Consider the following 17,405-nt stretch of genomic DNA (forward strand, 5'->3'; position numbering starts at 1 on the left):
TCCTTGCAGGAAAAAATCACTCACCTATTCATTTGTGAAAGCCAGTACACCATGGTTAATTTCAAATTTGTCAAAGGCAGAAATATGTTAGGACATAACGTGTACCATGATAAATCACAGAAATATTTCATCTTGAGATATCAATTTGAAAAGTAGGGATACTAAAAGTAAATATGGTTTATATTCCACAGGTGATGTTCTCAGAATTCTCCCTGCTTTTCTAACTCCCCAGCTTTTGCTCATTTCCATTATCTTGACATGACTTGGTTAGGTTAATGCCTCCTCGCCTTTCAAATGTGTTTATAATCTTTGCTGCAGGGAAGTTTTCACTACTTTCACATCTGTTTTATGAGCTTGTGCAGAAAATAACAAAATAATATTTTATATGGCATTATTAAGACTGGCTGGCTTAAACAATAGAAATTAATTTTCTCACAACTACAGGCTGGAAATTCAAGATCAAGATGGGCTACCTTCCTGGCTTGTTGACAGTTGCCTTATCAGTACGTGTTCACAGGACCTTTCCTGCATGCCTGTAGACAGAAAGAGAGAGATTGTCCTCTTTCTTTTCTCATAAGGCCACCAGTCCCATAGGATTCATTACCACCTATAAGCCCTGTCTCCAAATACTGCCACATGGGGGTTGGAGCTTCCACATATGAACTTGGGAGGGACATAGCATCATCCTATACTTTTCTATAGCACTTCTCCTTTCTTAGGATGAATGTATTGGAATCACCTGTTTACTTACCTACATCTCATTACACACAAGTAACTGCAGGCTAGACAATGCAACTATTCTGCCACTATATCCTTGGCCACATGGTGAGTGGTGGCTAAATGAATTAATAGGTAACACTAACTACCTATTCTGCTCCTTTAGCATGTCTTAGAAAATGCCATAATCACCTAGGAGTTAAGCCTAAACAGATACCTAGGGCTTTGCTGGAGATTGAATATCCAAACAAGACTCATGCTATGGCTAGAATAAAAAAGTCAAGAAATAAAAGGTGTTGGCAAAACGTGGAGAAAAAAGGTACCCTACTGGTGGTAGGAACGTATATTGGTGCAACCATTGTACAAACTAGTATGGAGATTCCTCAAAAAATTAAAAATAGAAATACCATATGACCCAGCAATTCCACTATTGGGTATTCACCCAAAGAATAAAACAACACTAATTCAAAAAGATGTACACACCCCTATGCTTACTGCAGCATTATTTATAGTAGCCAAATTATGGAAGCAGCCCAAATGTCCACAGATAGATGAATGGATAAAGAAAATGTGGTACACATATATACAATGGAATATTACCCAGCCATAAAAAACAATGAAATCTTGCCATTTGCAACAATATGGACAGACCTAGATGATATTATACTGAGTAAAATAAGTCTGAGAAAGACAAATAATACCATATAATTTCACTTATATGAGGAATCTAAAAAACAAAATGAACAAACAGAAAGCAGAAACACCCCCATAAATATAAAGAACAAACTGATAGTTGCCAGAGGGGAGATGAATGGGAAGACAGGAAAAATAGGTGAAGGGGAATGGGAGATACAGGCTTCCAGTTATGGAATGACTAAGTCACAGGGATCAATGGCACAGCACAAGGAATACAGTCAATGGCACTGTAATAGCGTCGTATGGTGACAGATGGGAGCTACACTTGTGCTGAGCACAGCATAACGTATACACTTGTGGAATCACTACGTCGCACATCTGAAACTAATGTAGCAGTGGGTCAACTATAGTTCAATTTAAAAAAAAAAAACAAAAATGACAAAAAATTCTTGTGCGCTAACTCTGCTACTGAATGTTATGACTTGAGTCTCCCCCACCGTCCTCAACAAAGTGGCAGGATGACATGTCAGTTAAACTAAACGCTGATCAACAGTCACTCCAGGAAGCAGGTGCTGCACCCATTTGTGTGCGTAGTATACCAAATGAATTTCTAAGTTCTTATTTCAGATGATCGAGCTTTTCAAGAATAGGGTAAATAATTCAATAAAGTATAACCATTGAAAACAATGACCATGTGATACAGATACTACACTCAACAATCAGGTAAAATTATGTATTTTAAAAAAATAAAACACTGCAATCAGGCCTGTACAACACTTTATTGAACTTTGAATAACAAGCATGTAACAAAATTTAGAGCATGATTAGGATAAAATATCTCAAATATGTTCCTTACAAAGGCAGTAAGTACAGTACACAAAGACTGTTTGTAATATTTTAAAGTCTGCTAAAAATATCAAGACATACTAGAATCTGTGGAGTTAACTTTCCTCTCAACTAGAGCATTTATTCCCATTAGCTTTGCTACAATGAAAGTTAACATATAGGACCATACACATGTAATAAATGAAATGGAAAATGAAGGCATCCAACAAACATTCCAATTGCTAAGCAAGTATGAAGAATAAAGTCTTTTATTTCTGAACCATCATTTCCTTTGACAACACCAGGTACAAAGAAACTTTTTTCCAAAATGTTTTTAATGTTATATAATTTGGACCATTCCCATTGGAACCAATAGTCTTTCTTAGCATACTCATTAATCAAATTTGAGAATTTGCAAATGTACTTAAGAAACACGTTACTCTCATACAGAGGTGACATTCAAAACACTGAACAACCAGCAGCCCGTTGTCCCTACCCACCAAGCACAGATGCTGGAGTAAATGACTGGCATGGCAATACAGTCTGTCCTAGCTGAATATCAGCCCCGATGTTATTTCCAATGACCAGACACATGTTTTGGCTAATGTACAAGCATGTGCTATGAGATATGAAACATGAAATTCACACAGACATGAAACTGAACTCAAATACTCTGCTGCATGGAGGCTGAATGTGAAATATTTCACAGTGACTGAAATTGACTGGCTAACAGGCAATGGTGTTGGTTTTTTTATATATATAATTCAACTTTGATTAAAATAAATGGACTTATAAGACACCCTTGAGACTTAGTTAATGCTACCAATCCAAAGGCTCTGAATTACTGAGGAGCCTTTAAAATCAGTATATGTGACCTTTCATATATTTTTCCTTAAGAAAAAGTAATAATAAAAACACCGAGGTACTTTAGTTTCTTTTCAAGGGATTATGTTATTATCTTCCTGAGATGCAAAAGACCATAAAAGAAAAGCACCACGCCTAGGTTGCTGAATGAGGCATCAGACACTAATAGTTTGGTCCTTTTCTAAATGGATCTCTTCCAACAATTACACTAAAACATAGCGATGGATCGCAGATTCCAGGGGGGCCTGGTTGTCCTTGGATTCCAGGTTTTCCATGATCTCCATCTTTGCCTGGGAGACCTGGGTCTCCTGGAGGACCTTCTTTGCTTATTCCAGGAGGACCCTCTGGACCTAAGAAGGGACATGATCAATATATGAACAGAGGAGTTTTGGTTTTTGATGATGATATAGGTGATTCTGTAAGAAATGGAAATGGGAAAAAAAAACAAATCCTAAAAGTTTTACATATTTGCACTAATGTGAAAAGAGAAGTACTCTCTTGCTAATTCTATATACCTTCCATTTAGAAGACTATGGAGAAATGATCAGTAATTTTTATAAAACCAGGCTAAGCTATATCAATATAGCAATCACCCTGCTGATTAAGACACTGAGCTAACATTCTAATATTTTAATTGGTGGGTTGTCCAAACTTATTTCTTCCTTCCAGCATATCTTCTGCCAATTATTATAAATTAGCAAGTGAGAGATGAGTAAGGTAAAACTCTACAACTCTACTGAAGTCACTTTTGTGCCATTTTTGCAGTAAAATGATCTTTCATTACACACGTTTTTAGGTTTCCATATTTAAATACAGTGCTATTACCATGGCGTAATTGTGATCATTATACACACAAAGGTGTTACAGCACTAATTTGAGAACCACAGCCTAATTAGCTCAATTAGCATGCTCAAAGGAAGGAGAGTTAACAGGATATTATGTGAAAGGTGATGACTCAAAGTAACAAAAAACATTCAGGGTGTGAAATGGATCAGCATAGGTTGAGGCACTCTCTACTACTAATAATTCCTGCTGCTACCACTAAGAGACATTTAGTCAGCATTTAACTACAACTGTAGATACTGTTCCAAGCATTTTACATGAAGACTTTTGAATGCTTTCATCCCCGCAAAAGCCTCACGATGTTCTAACATCTAAAATAACAGTAATAGCACCCATTTACTGAAAACATGATTGTTACACACTGTTCCAAAAGCACATGTATTAATTCATATCATTTTACAATAATGTCATGATGCAGGCAACATCTCATCACCATTTCACCAATGAGGAAATGGAGGCCTGACGAAGTTAAAATAACACAGCTAGCCAAGGCTGCCCTACGAGTCCACCACTGCAGGTGTTCTGCTTCCCTGAGAATCATAAAGAGCGAACACTGATATACACTAGATAAGCTTGGGTGACTAAAACCACTCCAGAACTATTCTAAGGACCAGTCTTCTAAGGCATCCAAATGATAAACAAGAGAAAATCCGGAATGACTGATCAATAAGCTGGAGGAAGAAAATTCTAGTAGTTAGAGCTCAATATGTTCAATGTGAATCATTGAAAAAAGGAAACAAATGTCTTGATTTCAAATTTTTTGACATAGATTTATGCAGATTTTCTTAAAGCCAAATGTGCAGCAACACTTAGGAGCATGTACCAGTTCTTACCTGGGGGACCAGGAGGACCTTGTTCTCCAGGGTACCCAAACCCTTGGTTCCCCTTTGCCCCGTTTCTTCCTGGTAGGCCTGCAGAGTGTCAAAGATGGGAATAAGCTTACTTTTCCTATAAAATCACATCCTGCTAGATTGCTTCTTTCAAAGCTGTTAATATACACATTGGAAGAAAAATAAATTTTGGGGCGCCTGAGTAGCTCAGTTGAGCGTCCGACTCCTGATTTCAGCACAGGTTAAGATCTCAAGGTTTATGGGTTCAAGCCCCACATCTGGCTCTGCACTGATGCGTGGAGACTTCTTGGGATTCTCTCTCTCTCAAAATAAATACAAACTTAATTTTTTTTAACAAAAAAAGAAAAATCTTTTTTAAAAAAGCTTGCCACTTATTTATTATTACTAATGGGAAACAGAATTTTTGAAGCAAAAATTTCTAAGATTATCAGTGATCTAGAAGGATCTAATACGAAATATTGAAAAGGAAAATGGTTTGGGATTATTAACCCTTGTGTTATTCATAGTTGTTTATTACTTTGACTGAACATCTCAATTGTTCACATAATACTAAATAAAAAGGAAAGAATTATCAACTGACATTTCACATAAACATTCAAAGACAATGATAAGTAAGTTGTGGGCTATTAAGAAGTTTGGTGGCAAAACATAATTTTTCCTATAATAGAAAAATTCTTAAGTAACAGAAGTTACTGGAGTCAAAATAAAGGAAAGTGTGCTTTTCTATTTAAAGACCTTCTTATCAAAGACTCAGGCAAAATCTCTAAGTGCACTATCAATATTTTCTAATTTGTAACTTCACAAGCTTCAAACTTTAATTTTTCTCTACTTTAGAATACTGCTTTAAGAAAACAGAATTGCTTTTTAACTAGTTGAAAAATTATTTTATTTTTTTATTTTTTAGAGATAGAGAACAAGCAGGGGAGAGGGGCAGAGGGAGGGGAAAGGAGAGAAAAAGAGACAGAGAGAAAAAGAGACAGAGAGAAAAAGAGAGAGAGAGAGGAGAGAATCTTAAGCAAGACCCATGCTCTTGAGACTGATGTGGGGCTCAATCCCACAACCCTGGGATCATGACCTGAGACAAAAATCAAGAGTCAGACACTCAACTGACTGAGCCACCCAGGCACCCTGACAAATTATTGAAAGACTCAGGGATACAAAAAGCTTTTTGGCATCATAAAACCAAAGATGAACCCTTGCCTATTAAATCAATTTAGAAAGTGAATACAAAAGATGTACACAAGTTCAGCACCTTTTAATCCTCTGGCACCTGGACGTCCAGGAGCACCCACTAATCCAGGAACACCATCTCTTCCTGGCAAACCAGGAAATCCTCGAGGACCTTCTGGGCCTATGGGACCCGGTGGCCCAGGAATACCAGGAGAACCATGTTGAGACTGGCAATGATCACAATTTTGAATTCTTCCACTCTGAAGTAAGACTGGTAGCTGAGCTTAAAAACAAAGAAGCCCCACCCCTTAAGTTTAAATAGGCATTGGTAAAATCACTAACCATTTTTTTCACAATTTATAGATGCCCATCTCTTGAACAATAACTTCACTTCTAGGAATTTAACTGTGGAAATACTCTGTTCTATGCAATCATTTTATTATTACAATCACTTAAAATGGCGGGGGGGGGGAGTGAAAGCACCCCAAAAAAATAAATTGTGTAAACTACAGACATCCATATTTATGAATTACATTATCAGAATTATGTCAGAAAATTTAATTCATGGTGAAATGATAAATTGTTTTATTAAAAAGATTAGAAAAGAGTACATATTATTTTCATTTTTAAAAAATTACTCATCTAGGGAAAAAAACAGGAGTTTATAAATTTCCTTTATTTTCTTCTAATCTTACTTATATATTTTATAATTTCTACCAATAATTAGTATTATTTTACCAATTTTAAAAAAGTTATTAAAATCTCTGTTTGAGACTTACCTCTTAATACATCGGTGCAAACTTGTCGAATAAACTGTTCTGAAAATTCTCTTCCCTGCATCAAATTATTAGTGGGTTATAACATGTACATACCAAGTAAAAAGCAATGAAAACATGAGAAATTGGAAAGAAGCAGAATACATACAGGCTTTCCATCCAATCCTGGAGGTCCTTGAGGACCTGTTTCGCCAGGCTGCCCCTGGGGACCCATAGGCCCCATCAGGCCGTCCACCCCAGACTCTCCTTTTGGTCCAGTGGCACCTCTGATGCCAGGCTCTCCCTTTTCACCTCTCTAAAATCAGAAGAAATCTTCAGAAGTTCTGTTTCAATATTTCAGAAGGTATAACTGCATCATAAAAGTCCTTAAGGATATGAATATGAACATATACATACATATATATAAAGTACATTATGTAGAGAACAGCTGTGAAATGCTGTTATTGATCAGAGGGGAATTTTCATATCATATTAAACTGCCATTTATCCATCCATCCACCCATCCATCCAACCCCACAAATCTCTTCAATTTATTCAACACATTGTGTAGGCGATACATATAGCACTAGAGAAACAACAAACGTGCCACAGTCTTGTTCTCAAAGAGATTACATTCTGGAGAGACAAATACAGAAACACAATATTCTTTGTTAAATTTTTGCACAAAAAAACTTAGCTCCTAATACAGATGAAGAACCAATAATATTCACAAATATGCAACATTTCACACCTAATTCAACCAATCTACATATTCTGAAAATCACTATTAAAGAACTACTGAAGAATGTGAAAGACATTTTCTGCCAAAGCTAGATTTATTCAGCACTGAAAACTGAAGCAGTATGGACTGAAAAGAGAGCATAATACATGAAGAAACATACCTCGCCTTTTGCACCATGATGACCTTGAATTCCCTTTGAAAATTAGTAGGAGAAAAAAAAACATAATAAATCTGCAAGGTACAGTACTATTAGCATGGTGTGCACCTGTTACCACACATTTAATCAAACTTTACTTTTCAATCTGAAAAGTACTGATAGAATTACTGAAAGAATTACACATGATACTCTCTCTGCCTTTTTAAAGGAGGCTAATGACTAGGTGATATGCTAACTGGATAATATAAAATTGTTAATTTATGTCACTGTTTCATTCTTAGATATGAATATTTTTATATGCTGCAGGTCAAATATGTAGGTTAGAATGGGATTCTATGTGAATTCTATTTCAGTTCTATTCTGGATTTTAAATATGTTGTTATTTTAATGTAAATTAAACTCAATCAGGTAATAGAAGGTATGTTTATTCTTTTATTTGGTGATTAAGATAAGTATTCCATTTTCCCAAGTTTATGTTCTTAAAATTAAATTTCAATTGAGTACTATTTATAAAAGATGGAATAAAGCAAAGATGCCATTAAAGGCGATTAACAGGGAAGACAATACCCATTTGTCCTATGCCTAAACCACTCACTGCTGGCAATTCAGAGATTAGAAAAGCAGTGTGATGTATGATATGGTATTCTTCCCAAGTGATATTATACACACTGGGGAGCTCACGCATGAAACTCATTCACCGTTAGAATCACTGAATACATCTGGATGGTTCTATTAAATGATTTCCCACTCATCTCTCACATATTCATTACAATGGCAAATTATAGATGATAAGAGCTTTCAGGAAAGGCATGAAAATTTCCCATTTCTGAAATTCATTGTACACTTGGGCTTCAAAATCACCTGATATCAGTTCTGGGAAAGGGTAGAGCTTGCACACACACAGGTAGGACTTCATTATTCAAGTTTCAAATTAAAAGTCAGAGTTCTGCAATTCACTATAAAATTTAGCGTATGACATTTCACACAATGAAACTTGAATTTGCATGTTTATTTTGCTTTATTTCTAGGTCCCTTAAACATGGATACCCAGATTGGACAAAAGGGAAGACAAATGGGGTAAAATCAGAGTATGGCACAGAAACAGGCATACTCTCAAATTAAAACAAGAGCATAAAAACACTAAGTTTCCATGTAAAAATATATTAGTGAGTAAAACACTTCAAGATTGTTCTTTAAATATTGAAGTTTCTGCAGAAATGCTGAGGTGTTCCCTCCCAGACAGAACCCTACAACTGGAGCTTGTGTAAGAGGAAACACAGAATAGGAAGTTCTCAGGACTAGAAATGAGTTAGAGCTGCAACTGAAAACACCGGTGATCTGAGAATCCACTGGGATGGTTTCATGAGAGGAACCCAACATGAAGGCCAAGAAATCGCACACTTGCAGCCCTTTGTAGGATGACAGGTAACTAATAATGTTTACTTCAACAACTTGGGACAACTATTCAGCTGCTGAGAAGCAACAGTTGCTTTGACCCCCAGGTACTCAATTAGGGCTCAGTTACCGGTGGTGAGAACACCAGCATCCAACAAATCTTGGGCAGAAGTTTTCTAGGAAGCCCAAACCCTGCCCTAGGGTGGCCGACCACTATTTCCCTTGAGAAGTGAGGGGAAAAAAACCAAACATGTTTAGGGAAGTGTGAAGAGAGTGTTATCTGTAAGCCAGTGAGCTAGCTAAGTTGTGAGCTCAGATTCCACAGGAAATAGCCTTCTTCTCAGAAAGTTCCTGTAAGAATTTTTGGTGAAGGGTCTGGGTTGTGGAGGTTGAATGGACGAGGAAGTTAAGGTTGTCCTATGAGAAGAGCGGTTTATAGATACTGTGTGATTGACTTAGAGAAACCTAGGCAGTCAGTCTGTGCTGCCAGGGAGGAGAATGGGGTCAATGCTGGTCATGTCATCAAGTGGATCTAAGTGGAGGAGCAAAAAAATTAAAAGACACACTTTACTGAGCATAGACGTAGACAGACAAACTTCGTCTTTCTCCTCTTTTGCTCTTGCTGTTGGCTTCTAAATTCTCAACTCTTTTGAATATCTAGCACTCACCTTCCATCCTATCTTACAGACAACCCTGTGACCACATGCTTTTACACCTCTCTCCAATGGTCTCCGATATCTCCAGGCGAGGGACATAGAGACCCCTGTCCTTGAAGACATCACTCACAGTTTTATCCGCCCATCTCCAGAACCAGTGTAATTACTGAATCTGTCTTGAATGTCACATTCGAAAGAGGTCTATCCCATGAGGGGATCATATGTACAGTCGGTCCTTTCAGTGTGGACCAAGTTGGATCTGAGCTTAACTACTGGCAGTGCAGCAGCAAACAAGCTACCGTTACATACAAATCACTTTTATGCCACTTTTGGTCCAATTTGGCTGTGACTGTATTTACATGCCACATGGCAATCTCACTGAAGATAACATTTGAAAAAGTCTCTAGTGTAGGAAATTGTATCTCTGAACACACAAGAGGGAAACAAGAATATTCTTCCACTACTTACAGGCTTCAACTACTCCCATTTCAAGAAAAAAATAAAGAGTGAATAGTAAATATGGAGATACTGTCATTGTATGGCTGCCTTTGGCCAATAACTATTGCAGGAAGTAAGTGGAATTGTCTACCTTTAGCCATTTACTTGAAGAGAAAAAAGCATGGAGAAGCAAGTTTCATAGTCACCAATCAGTACAGGAAAATGAAAACATAAAACATATGATTAAAGCAAACCATTATCACCACCACCACCTGGCATTTTCTTCCTCAGATGCTTAGAATGAGCACTACCATCTATCTACCCTTCTCCCCACTCATTTCCATTTGCAAATAATCCTCTCCCAACACCATCCAGTTATGTGGTTCATTATTCCATTGTCCATCAAAGAAAACAAAAATACCTGTGACCCTGGAATCCCTTGTCTTCCATTTTCTCCCTTTTGACCCTTTAAAATTTAATAAACATCATTGATTAGCTTGCACACATACAATGCAATCTCATGTAAGACACAAACTATGTATAACACTGGTGTCAAGAAGAAAGGTCACAAAAAGCAGTGATGCAAATATGCAAAATGATGTAAGAGATAAAGAAGTTAGTCTCTTGGAGGAAGAAAAAAAGAGAGTCAACCCTAATATTAACAACGTGAAAGATAATTTAAAAACCCAATGGTTATGGATATGTTATTAATTTCAATGACATAATTATGTTTAGTGTTGATTATGTACATGCAAGGACAAGAAGACATCTTTAAAGGAGTTTTTAAAGATGAAAAATATATTACAAATGTGGAATACTACTCATACATCAAAAAATAAAAGGAATCTTGCCTTTTGTAACAACATGGATGGGACTTGAGGGCATTAAGCTAAGTGAAATGAGTCGGACAGAGAAAGATAAATACCATATGATTTCACTTACATGCAGAGTGCGACAAAACAAAACAACCAAACAAGACAAAACAAAAAACTCGAGCTCACAGATACGCAGAATAGAATAATGTTTGCCAGGAGGGAGGGGAGGGTGAGATAGGTGAAAGGGGTCAAAAAATACAAACTTCCTGCTATAAAACAAAGAAGTCATGGGGATGCATATACAGGATGGTTACTGTAGTTGATAATACCATAATGTGTATGTGAAAGTTGCTAAGAGTAATTCTTAAAAATTCTCATCAAAAGAAGAAAAAATGTTGTCACTTTGTATGGTGACACATGATGGTGATCATTTCACAGTGTATACAAATTTGAATTAATATGTTGTACACCTGCAATACAGCTGACCCTTGAATGATGGTAGGGTGACAGGCACCACCTCCCTCAAAGTCAAAAATCTGTGGATAACTTTTGACTCCCCCCAAATTTAACTACTAATAGCCCACTATCGACCAGAAACCTTACTAATCATATAAATTAACATATATTTTGTATATGTATTATATTCTATATTCTTACAAGTTAGAGAAAAGGGAATGTTAAAATCATAAGGAAGAGAAATACATTTATAATACTGTATTTATTGAAAAAAATCTGCATGTAAGTGCAACTGAGGAGCTCAAACCTGCATTGTTCAAGGGTCAACTATATACTGTTATATGTCAATTATACTTCAATTTAAAAAATACTGCAAAAATATTTTGAATGAAGATCTTTAAATCAGGCCAAATAAGAAGAGAGGAAAATTAACAAAGGTATAAACACATTTGTCCATTTAAAACATACTTGTGGATATCCATCATATATAATGCATGGTACTAACCCCTAAAGTACTACCTCATCCCCATGTGGGACGAGATAATTAGCAGGGAAAACATATACCCAGATAATAAAACAGTGACTTATCTAATTACCTAAATTTTAAATCACTCTAGCACTGTTGATTTATTCATTTATTTACTTAAGTGAATTCCCAATATTTATTGAATGATACCTATTTGCTGGTTCGTAGGGGCACTGAACCAAAAACTGGTATCATCAAGTTGCTTACTGTGTGGTGGTAAAGTTAAGTCATTAAATGAAGAATGATGAAAATGCATAATTAAGCCTCTGGGCTGGATACTATGGGGACAGAGGAGGGGGCATCTGAGAGAGGTGCATCCTACAGGGTGGGGAGAACTACTCAACCTTAAGTGTAGGCTTTAGGGATAAGTAAAAGAGAGCCAAAATAGTCAAGTCAGGAAGCACTTCATGGAACAGACTTTAGCTTGAAATGTGTGGGGCACCACAGAAGGATTCCTAAGCGGATGTGTAGCTTAGTTATTGCACACTGGTAGGAGCATGAGAGGAAGTGGGGAGGACACTGGTAATCTGAGACCCATGACAAGAAATGATTAGGACAGTGCGGACAGGGAGAAGGGGCCAAGTTCAAGAGAGATTTAGATGTGAAACTACCTGTGAAGAGAGAAGAGACTGAGTTTTAGGATGGCTTTCAAGCCTTTTTCCCTGAGATCATTTCATGGGTCTACCAATTACCATGACCAAGAATAGAGTAGGAGCTGGTTTATGGGGAAAGGTGATAAGCTCTGTTTTGGACCTTTGGATGTGTACACATGACACATTCAAACTCAGTACCAAGAGGGAAACCGGAATATGTGGGTCTAGAGTTTACAGACACTTGCTTAAAATCTACCTCACTCCTAATTTCAAAATTACAGAAATCATAATAATACTTGAGTATCTTTAGTAAAAGGTACTGAATCAACAGCTAAAAAACAATTGTTGACACTGAGACCTCAGCAGATGTTCACTCTAATATTACTTCAATTTGTAATCTCCTTTTATGCCTCCAGAAATCCTAGAACACTTTGCCCTTGTGGTAACACACCCAAATGAAATATCCTTTCTAAATCACCCTAGATTTCCTCAACCTGATTTTTTAGTATAATTCTGCTTCCAATTATTAGTTTGAACATGTTTTATATTTGGTGTTAAATATAAAATCTTATCACATTTATTTGTGCCATAATCCATTCAAATCATTTCTGGAAACATATATAATATACATATGTAATATTTCAAATAAACATACTAGAAGTATGTAATACAATCTACATATGTTTGGTTGAATCATTTGATTTCCAAGTTTCTACAACAGTGAAATAGAGAATAATCTTGAAAGGAGATCTGATGTTGTCCGAAAAGTTTAGAAGAAAAGAAGAAAGCTGAGACTTAACAATTAGATACTGATGGTGAAGCAGGAAGGAGCCAGAAAACCACGCTACAACTAAAAAGAACAAAGCCCTGATTTTATTGCCAAGCAAAACTTTTAAAAAACCCAGCAACATACCTGAATGCCTTTTTCACCTTGACTTCCTTTGTCGCCCTGCAAAAAGGCAGTTTAATGTCTATCATAATCTAGGATATTCTGTATCCTTTCAAGTAAACATATTTTTCTGCAGGAAAAAAATATATATGGTCTCCTACAAATTCCACAAGTGCCTTATATGCAGAAGCAGACTCCAAAAGGAGAAAAATCATATTATGTCAAAATGTTCTAAGTGAATACTTCCTTGTGCTCTTACATTTCAAAGGAAAAATTATTATAATTTCTAGTTTACCAGAAATAAGAAAATTTGTCTATATTGATCACAATCTGAGGTTTAGCAAACAAACATGAGAAAACTCATTTCGGCAATTGTTTTACAAAATCAAACTGAAAAATCTTCCATTGAGCTAGTAGTAGCCACAAATTTATAGGAAACAATGAAGCAGAATATAATATTGAAATGGTATTTTTGAAAACATACACTTCAAAAATGAATTTTTGGGGTAAAATCCATATTCCATAATATAAATATTCCTGGGACTTTTCAGCTAGAGTAAACCTTCCAGACCAACTAAGTTCAATGTCCTTGTTCTTAGATAATGAATCTGCAAATTAGGAAAGATAAGCACTTGCCCTCAGATGAACTTGGACACTGTTTCCAAATTTCTTTCCTCCCTCACCATGCTCTCTAAACATTAAGAGTTTTGTGTTACAGCCAACAAAATACAGGTGTTCTTTTAAAGGGCAAGTTTTGAACAAGAAATTTCTCAAAACCTCAACATATAGTCCTAGTAGGTTTATGTAATATTCACCAAGGTTCTGACACTTAATTGCTGCCCTGAGGGTCATCCTGTCTCAGCAAGTGTTGCCTACTGCTCACTGGAACAAAACGGTCAATGATCATACTGGTTATAATAACCTAGGGGCCAAGTGCATGACACATGAGAAACAGAAAAATGAAATGGTAGCAAAACCAAAACAGCAAGGGATATAAAGATGAAGATGTAAGAGTTTGTATCTTTTCCAGAATCAAGGTCAACATATTTACTTTTAGACTGAAATGTATATATTTGCAGTGGCATGAACTTCTTTGGCAAACGGGCTGTCAGTTGTTGCTTAAAACCACCAAACAAATACTATTTATATAGATACAGCTTCACGGTTCCTTTTTGAGGAGAGAGAGAGAGTATGAATCTAAAATGTTGCTCTCTTACCTCACCAAAACATTTTATATCAGAATACATGATTTGTATTTTAAACTCCTTAATTTCAAATGAAATTCTATGCAATATAATCTTTCATAAATAGGAACTGCATGGTCAAGTGTTCTGGGTGTAGTTGTTACTATTTTAGACCTTTGTCCCAGTTTTGATAAGAGTAATATTCACATTTTAGTAAGAGTGCCAGACATTGAATACTTTTCCTAAAATAGTCTTGACTCACTTGGACCGACTGCAAAACAATCTGAATTTACAGGCTTTACTTAATAGAATGTTTATATTTTCTGAGCTGCATGCCTCATCCAAGGCCTTCATCTAGGAGACAATACCCATGCAGGAATGTGAAAGATGAGACACAGCTATGGGCATGCGATTGATCATATTTCACATATACCAAATATAAAGGTCATTAAAAGTACAGTCAGTCCAAATTGTGCTACTTTCACAAAAGGAAGACTTACATGCTAATAGCTGATTAAAAGTTAATTTTATCCTGGGGCACCTAGATGGCTCAGTCGGTTAAGCGACCCACTCTTTGTTTCCTCTCGGGTCATGATCTTGAAATTTCATGGGTTCAAGCCCCTTATCGGGCTCTATGCTGGCAACACGAAGCCTGCTTGGGATTCTCTCCCTCTCTCTCTCTTCCCCTACCCGACTCGTGCTGTCTCTGTCTTTCTATATAAATAAAAAAATAAATAAACTTTAAAAAAAAAAAGAAAAAAGTTAATTATATCACCTAAACAATGCATACCTTTTTTCCTTGAACTCCCGGCAAACCCAGGTATCCCGGTTCTCCTGGGGGACCTACTGCTCCTTGTTCTCCCTAAGTAACATAGAAATTACATAAAGATTGCATACCTATTGCTTATGAAAGACACCACTGTTTTTATCTCGACATAAATCCCAAATGTATAACTGATGGTTACAAAGTTTGTTGACCTTTAGTTATTATTGCAGAAATAGTAAAGAATGAAAAGTTTATGGGAGTCCCAACAAAACTTCTTGTACCTTTTCCTAACATTGTAAGTTAAAATAATTCTGATAGCATAGATTTTAAAATTTTATACATATTTTTCATCTTTATTTTATAGCTTCAACAATAAATAGTAAAGCAGTGATAATAAACATAGGTATCTCGTTTTGTTTGCTAACACTTTCTCTTCCTCCTTGAGACTGCTTATTCTCATACTGCTACTTTAAAGAACCTATTTTATTGTTAAAAAACTGGTGAGGAAACTACTAAAATTGCCGAAAATCTCATTATTCATTGTTTTTATTTTGTTATATATTTTCTCACAAACACACAATACACAATTTAGTTACTAAGGTTTTCTCACTACATTAGGCCTAATATATGTCTTTCAACAAGACATATGAATATTGTGATGTTCTTTATATGCCATTATGTTTTTAAAACATAATTTTAAATTACAGAATAGTACTTAACTGTAGTGATTTATCATCTTTAATAAAATGCCTATTGTTACAATTGGTTTTCACAATGTTTATTTTTATAAACAATATGGGGGTGAATGTCTTTGTAGTTAAATCATATGCACACTTATGTTGGTTCTTCATACACAGGGAAAAGTATTTTCTTAGAAGTAAATTCTTGAGTTGTTTTCAGTACAGGGAATATTCCATGACTTATCCCAATTTTTCTACTCTGCATCATCCCACAGGGATTATTTCCTTCATGGAATAAAGATTCCTTACAAGTCTTAAGTAAGAACATTTTCTGAAAGTATATAGTGACGAATTATCAATGACATTTAGGTAATGTCTGTAAGACAGGGGACGCAAACCTGAATTTGCCTCATGGTTTTTGGTTTGAGTTTTACCATTAGTCCCAAACTCTATCACATTAACTAAAGCCTACTGTCTTTTGTGGAAACGGTATTGCCTCTTTACTTACTAGGCCCACTCCTGAGCTAATGATTACTACTCTAGATTGCTAAAGGCTTGAAAAGAATTAAAAATCCTATTGAAATAAACATCAATTATTTGGTTTGGAGGAAACTGGTATAAGCAGCTCTGAGTCCCCACACTGAAGTCCCATCAAGCAGTAAACAAAGGAATAGCATCACTTGTGAGAGTCATACACACTTCCTTTCAGTTACAGAAGACAGGGATAGTCTCTGAACCAAAGAGTAGGTTCATATAAGCATAGGGCTTTTACCATTTCTAGGAAAATCAAGCCAAAATATATTTTGTCTTTTTTACCTAAACTGTGAGAAAGTGTCCCCAAAACAATTGAAACCCCCCATTGGCCATTTTCTTTCCTGAATGAGAACTCTGTGATAGAGGTAATCCTTAATTTCATGTAACTTTTCTTAACGGATACACACAGTAATCTCATCAAATAATAAAAGGGACTTATAATATTTTGAATGTATTTCCAAATGTATCAAATGATAATTACCTTTAGCCCAGAAGCCCCAGGCATCCCTTGAAGTCCAGGTTCACCTTTATTTCCCTGTCAATGCATCAAACCATTTGAGTTAAAAAAAAAAAAAAAGTCATAATATATCTGATATACACACTTAAGGGAACATCTTTTAAATAATTTTTATATTTCCAACTTTCCACCTGTTTGAAACACAGACTCTGTAGGTTAAGCCTATTTATTAAGAAAAAACTCTTGTAAGCAAGGAATGGGTCTGCACATTTATAAAGCTTTCCAAAAGTGTGTTTTAAATCTAGAAGCTCCAAGTAAGGGAAGAAATTCAAATCCTCAGGCACCAGTGCTAATTAGCTGGGTCTCCATACCGCACAGGCCAGAGCCATGGATTCTGACAACATCCTATACATTGAGAATCTTCATATTTCCCTGTGTCACTTTCTCAGGATGACT

At 36.0% G+C, this 17,405-nt stretch overlaps 1 protein-coding gene across 4 annotated transcripts in view; it reads right to left on the reverse strand.

Annotated features, from left to right (window-relative positions):
* Window positions 1–2,199: 2,199 nt before the first annotated feature.
* The window catches only part of COL21A1 (collagen type XXI alpha 1 chain), a 170,118-nt gene continuing 154,912 nt past the window's right edge, over window positions 2,200–17,405 (reverse strand). For 3 of the 4 annotated variants that reach the window (XM_049653845.1, XM_049653846.1, XM_049653847.1), the window contains exons 20-29: window positions 16,974–17,027; window positions 15,303–15,374; window positions 13,353–13,388; window positions 10,471–10,515; window positions 7,564–7,596; window positions 6,831–6,977; window positions 6,686–6,740; window positions 5,989–6,189; window positions 4,719–4,796; window positions 2,200–3,392 (exon numbers count right to left, since the gene is read on the reverse strand). In XM_049653845.1, the coding sequence (XP_049509802.1) occupies window positions 3,205–3,392; window positions 4,719–4,796; window positions 5,989–6,189; window positions 6,686–6,740; window positions 6,831–6,977; window positions 7,564–7,596; window positions 10,471–10,515; window positions 13,353–13,388; window positions 15,303–15,374; window positions 16,974–17,027 (909 nt within the window). In that variant the 3' untranslated portion in view covers window positions 2,200–3,204. The remainder of the gene's footprint in view (window positions 3,393–4,718; window positions 4,797–5,988; window positions 6,190–6,685; window positions 6,741–6,830; window positions 6,978–7,563; window positions 7,597–10,470; window positions 10,516–13,352; window positions 13,389–15,302; window positions 15,375–16,973; window positions 17,028–17,405) is intronic. The other variant, XM_049653848.1, reaches the window with a different exon arrangement.

The sequence above is a fragment of the Panthera uncia genome (assembly GCF_023721935.1).
Source record: "Panthera uncia isolate 11264 chromosome B2 unlocalized genomic scaffold, Puncia_PCG_1.0 HiC_scaffold_24, whole genome shotgun sequence".
In the NCBI taxonomy this organism is placed as follows: Eukaryota; Metazoa; Chordata; class Mammalia; order Carnivora; family Felidae; genus Panthera; species Panthera uncia.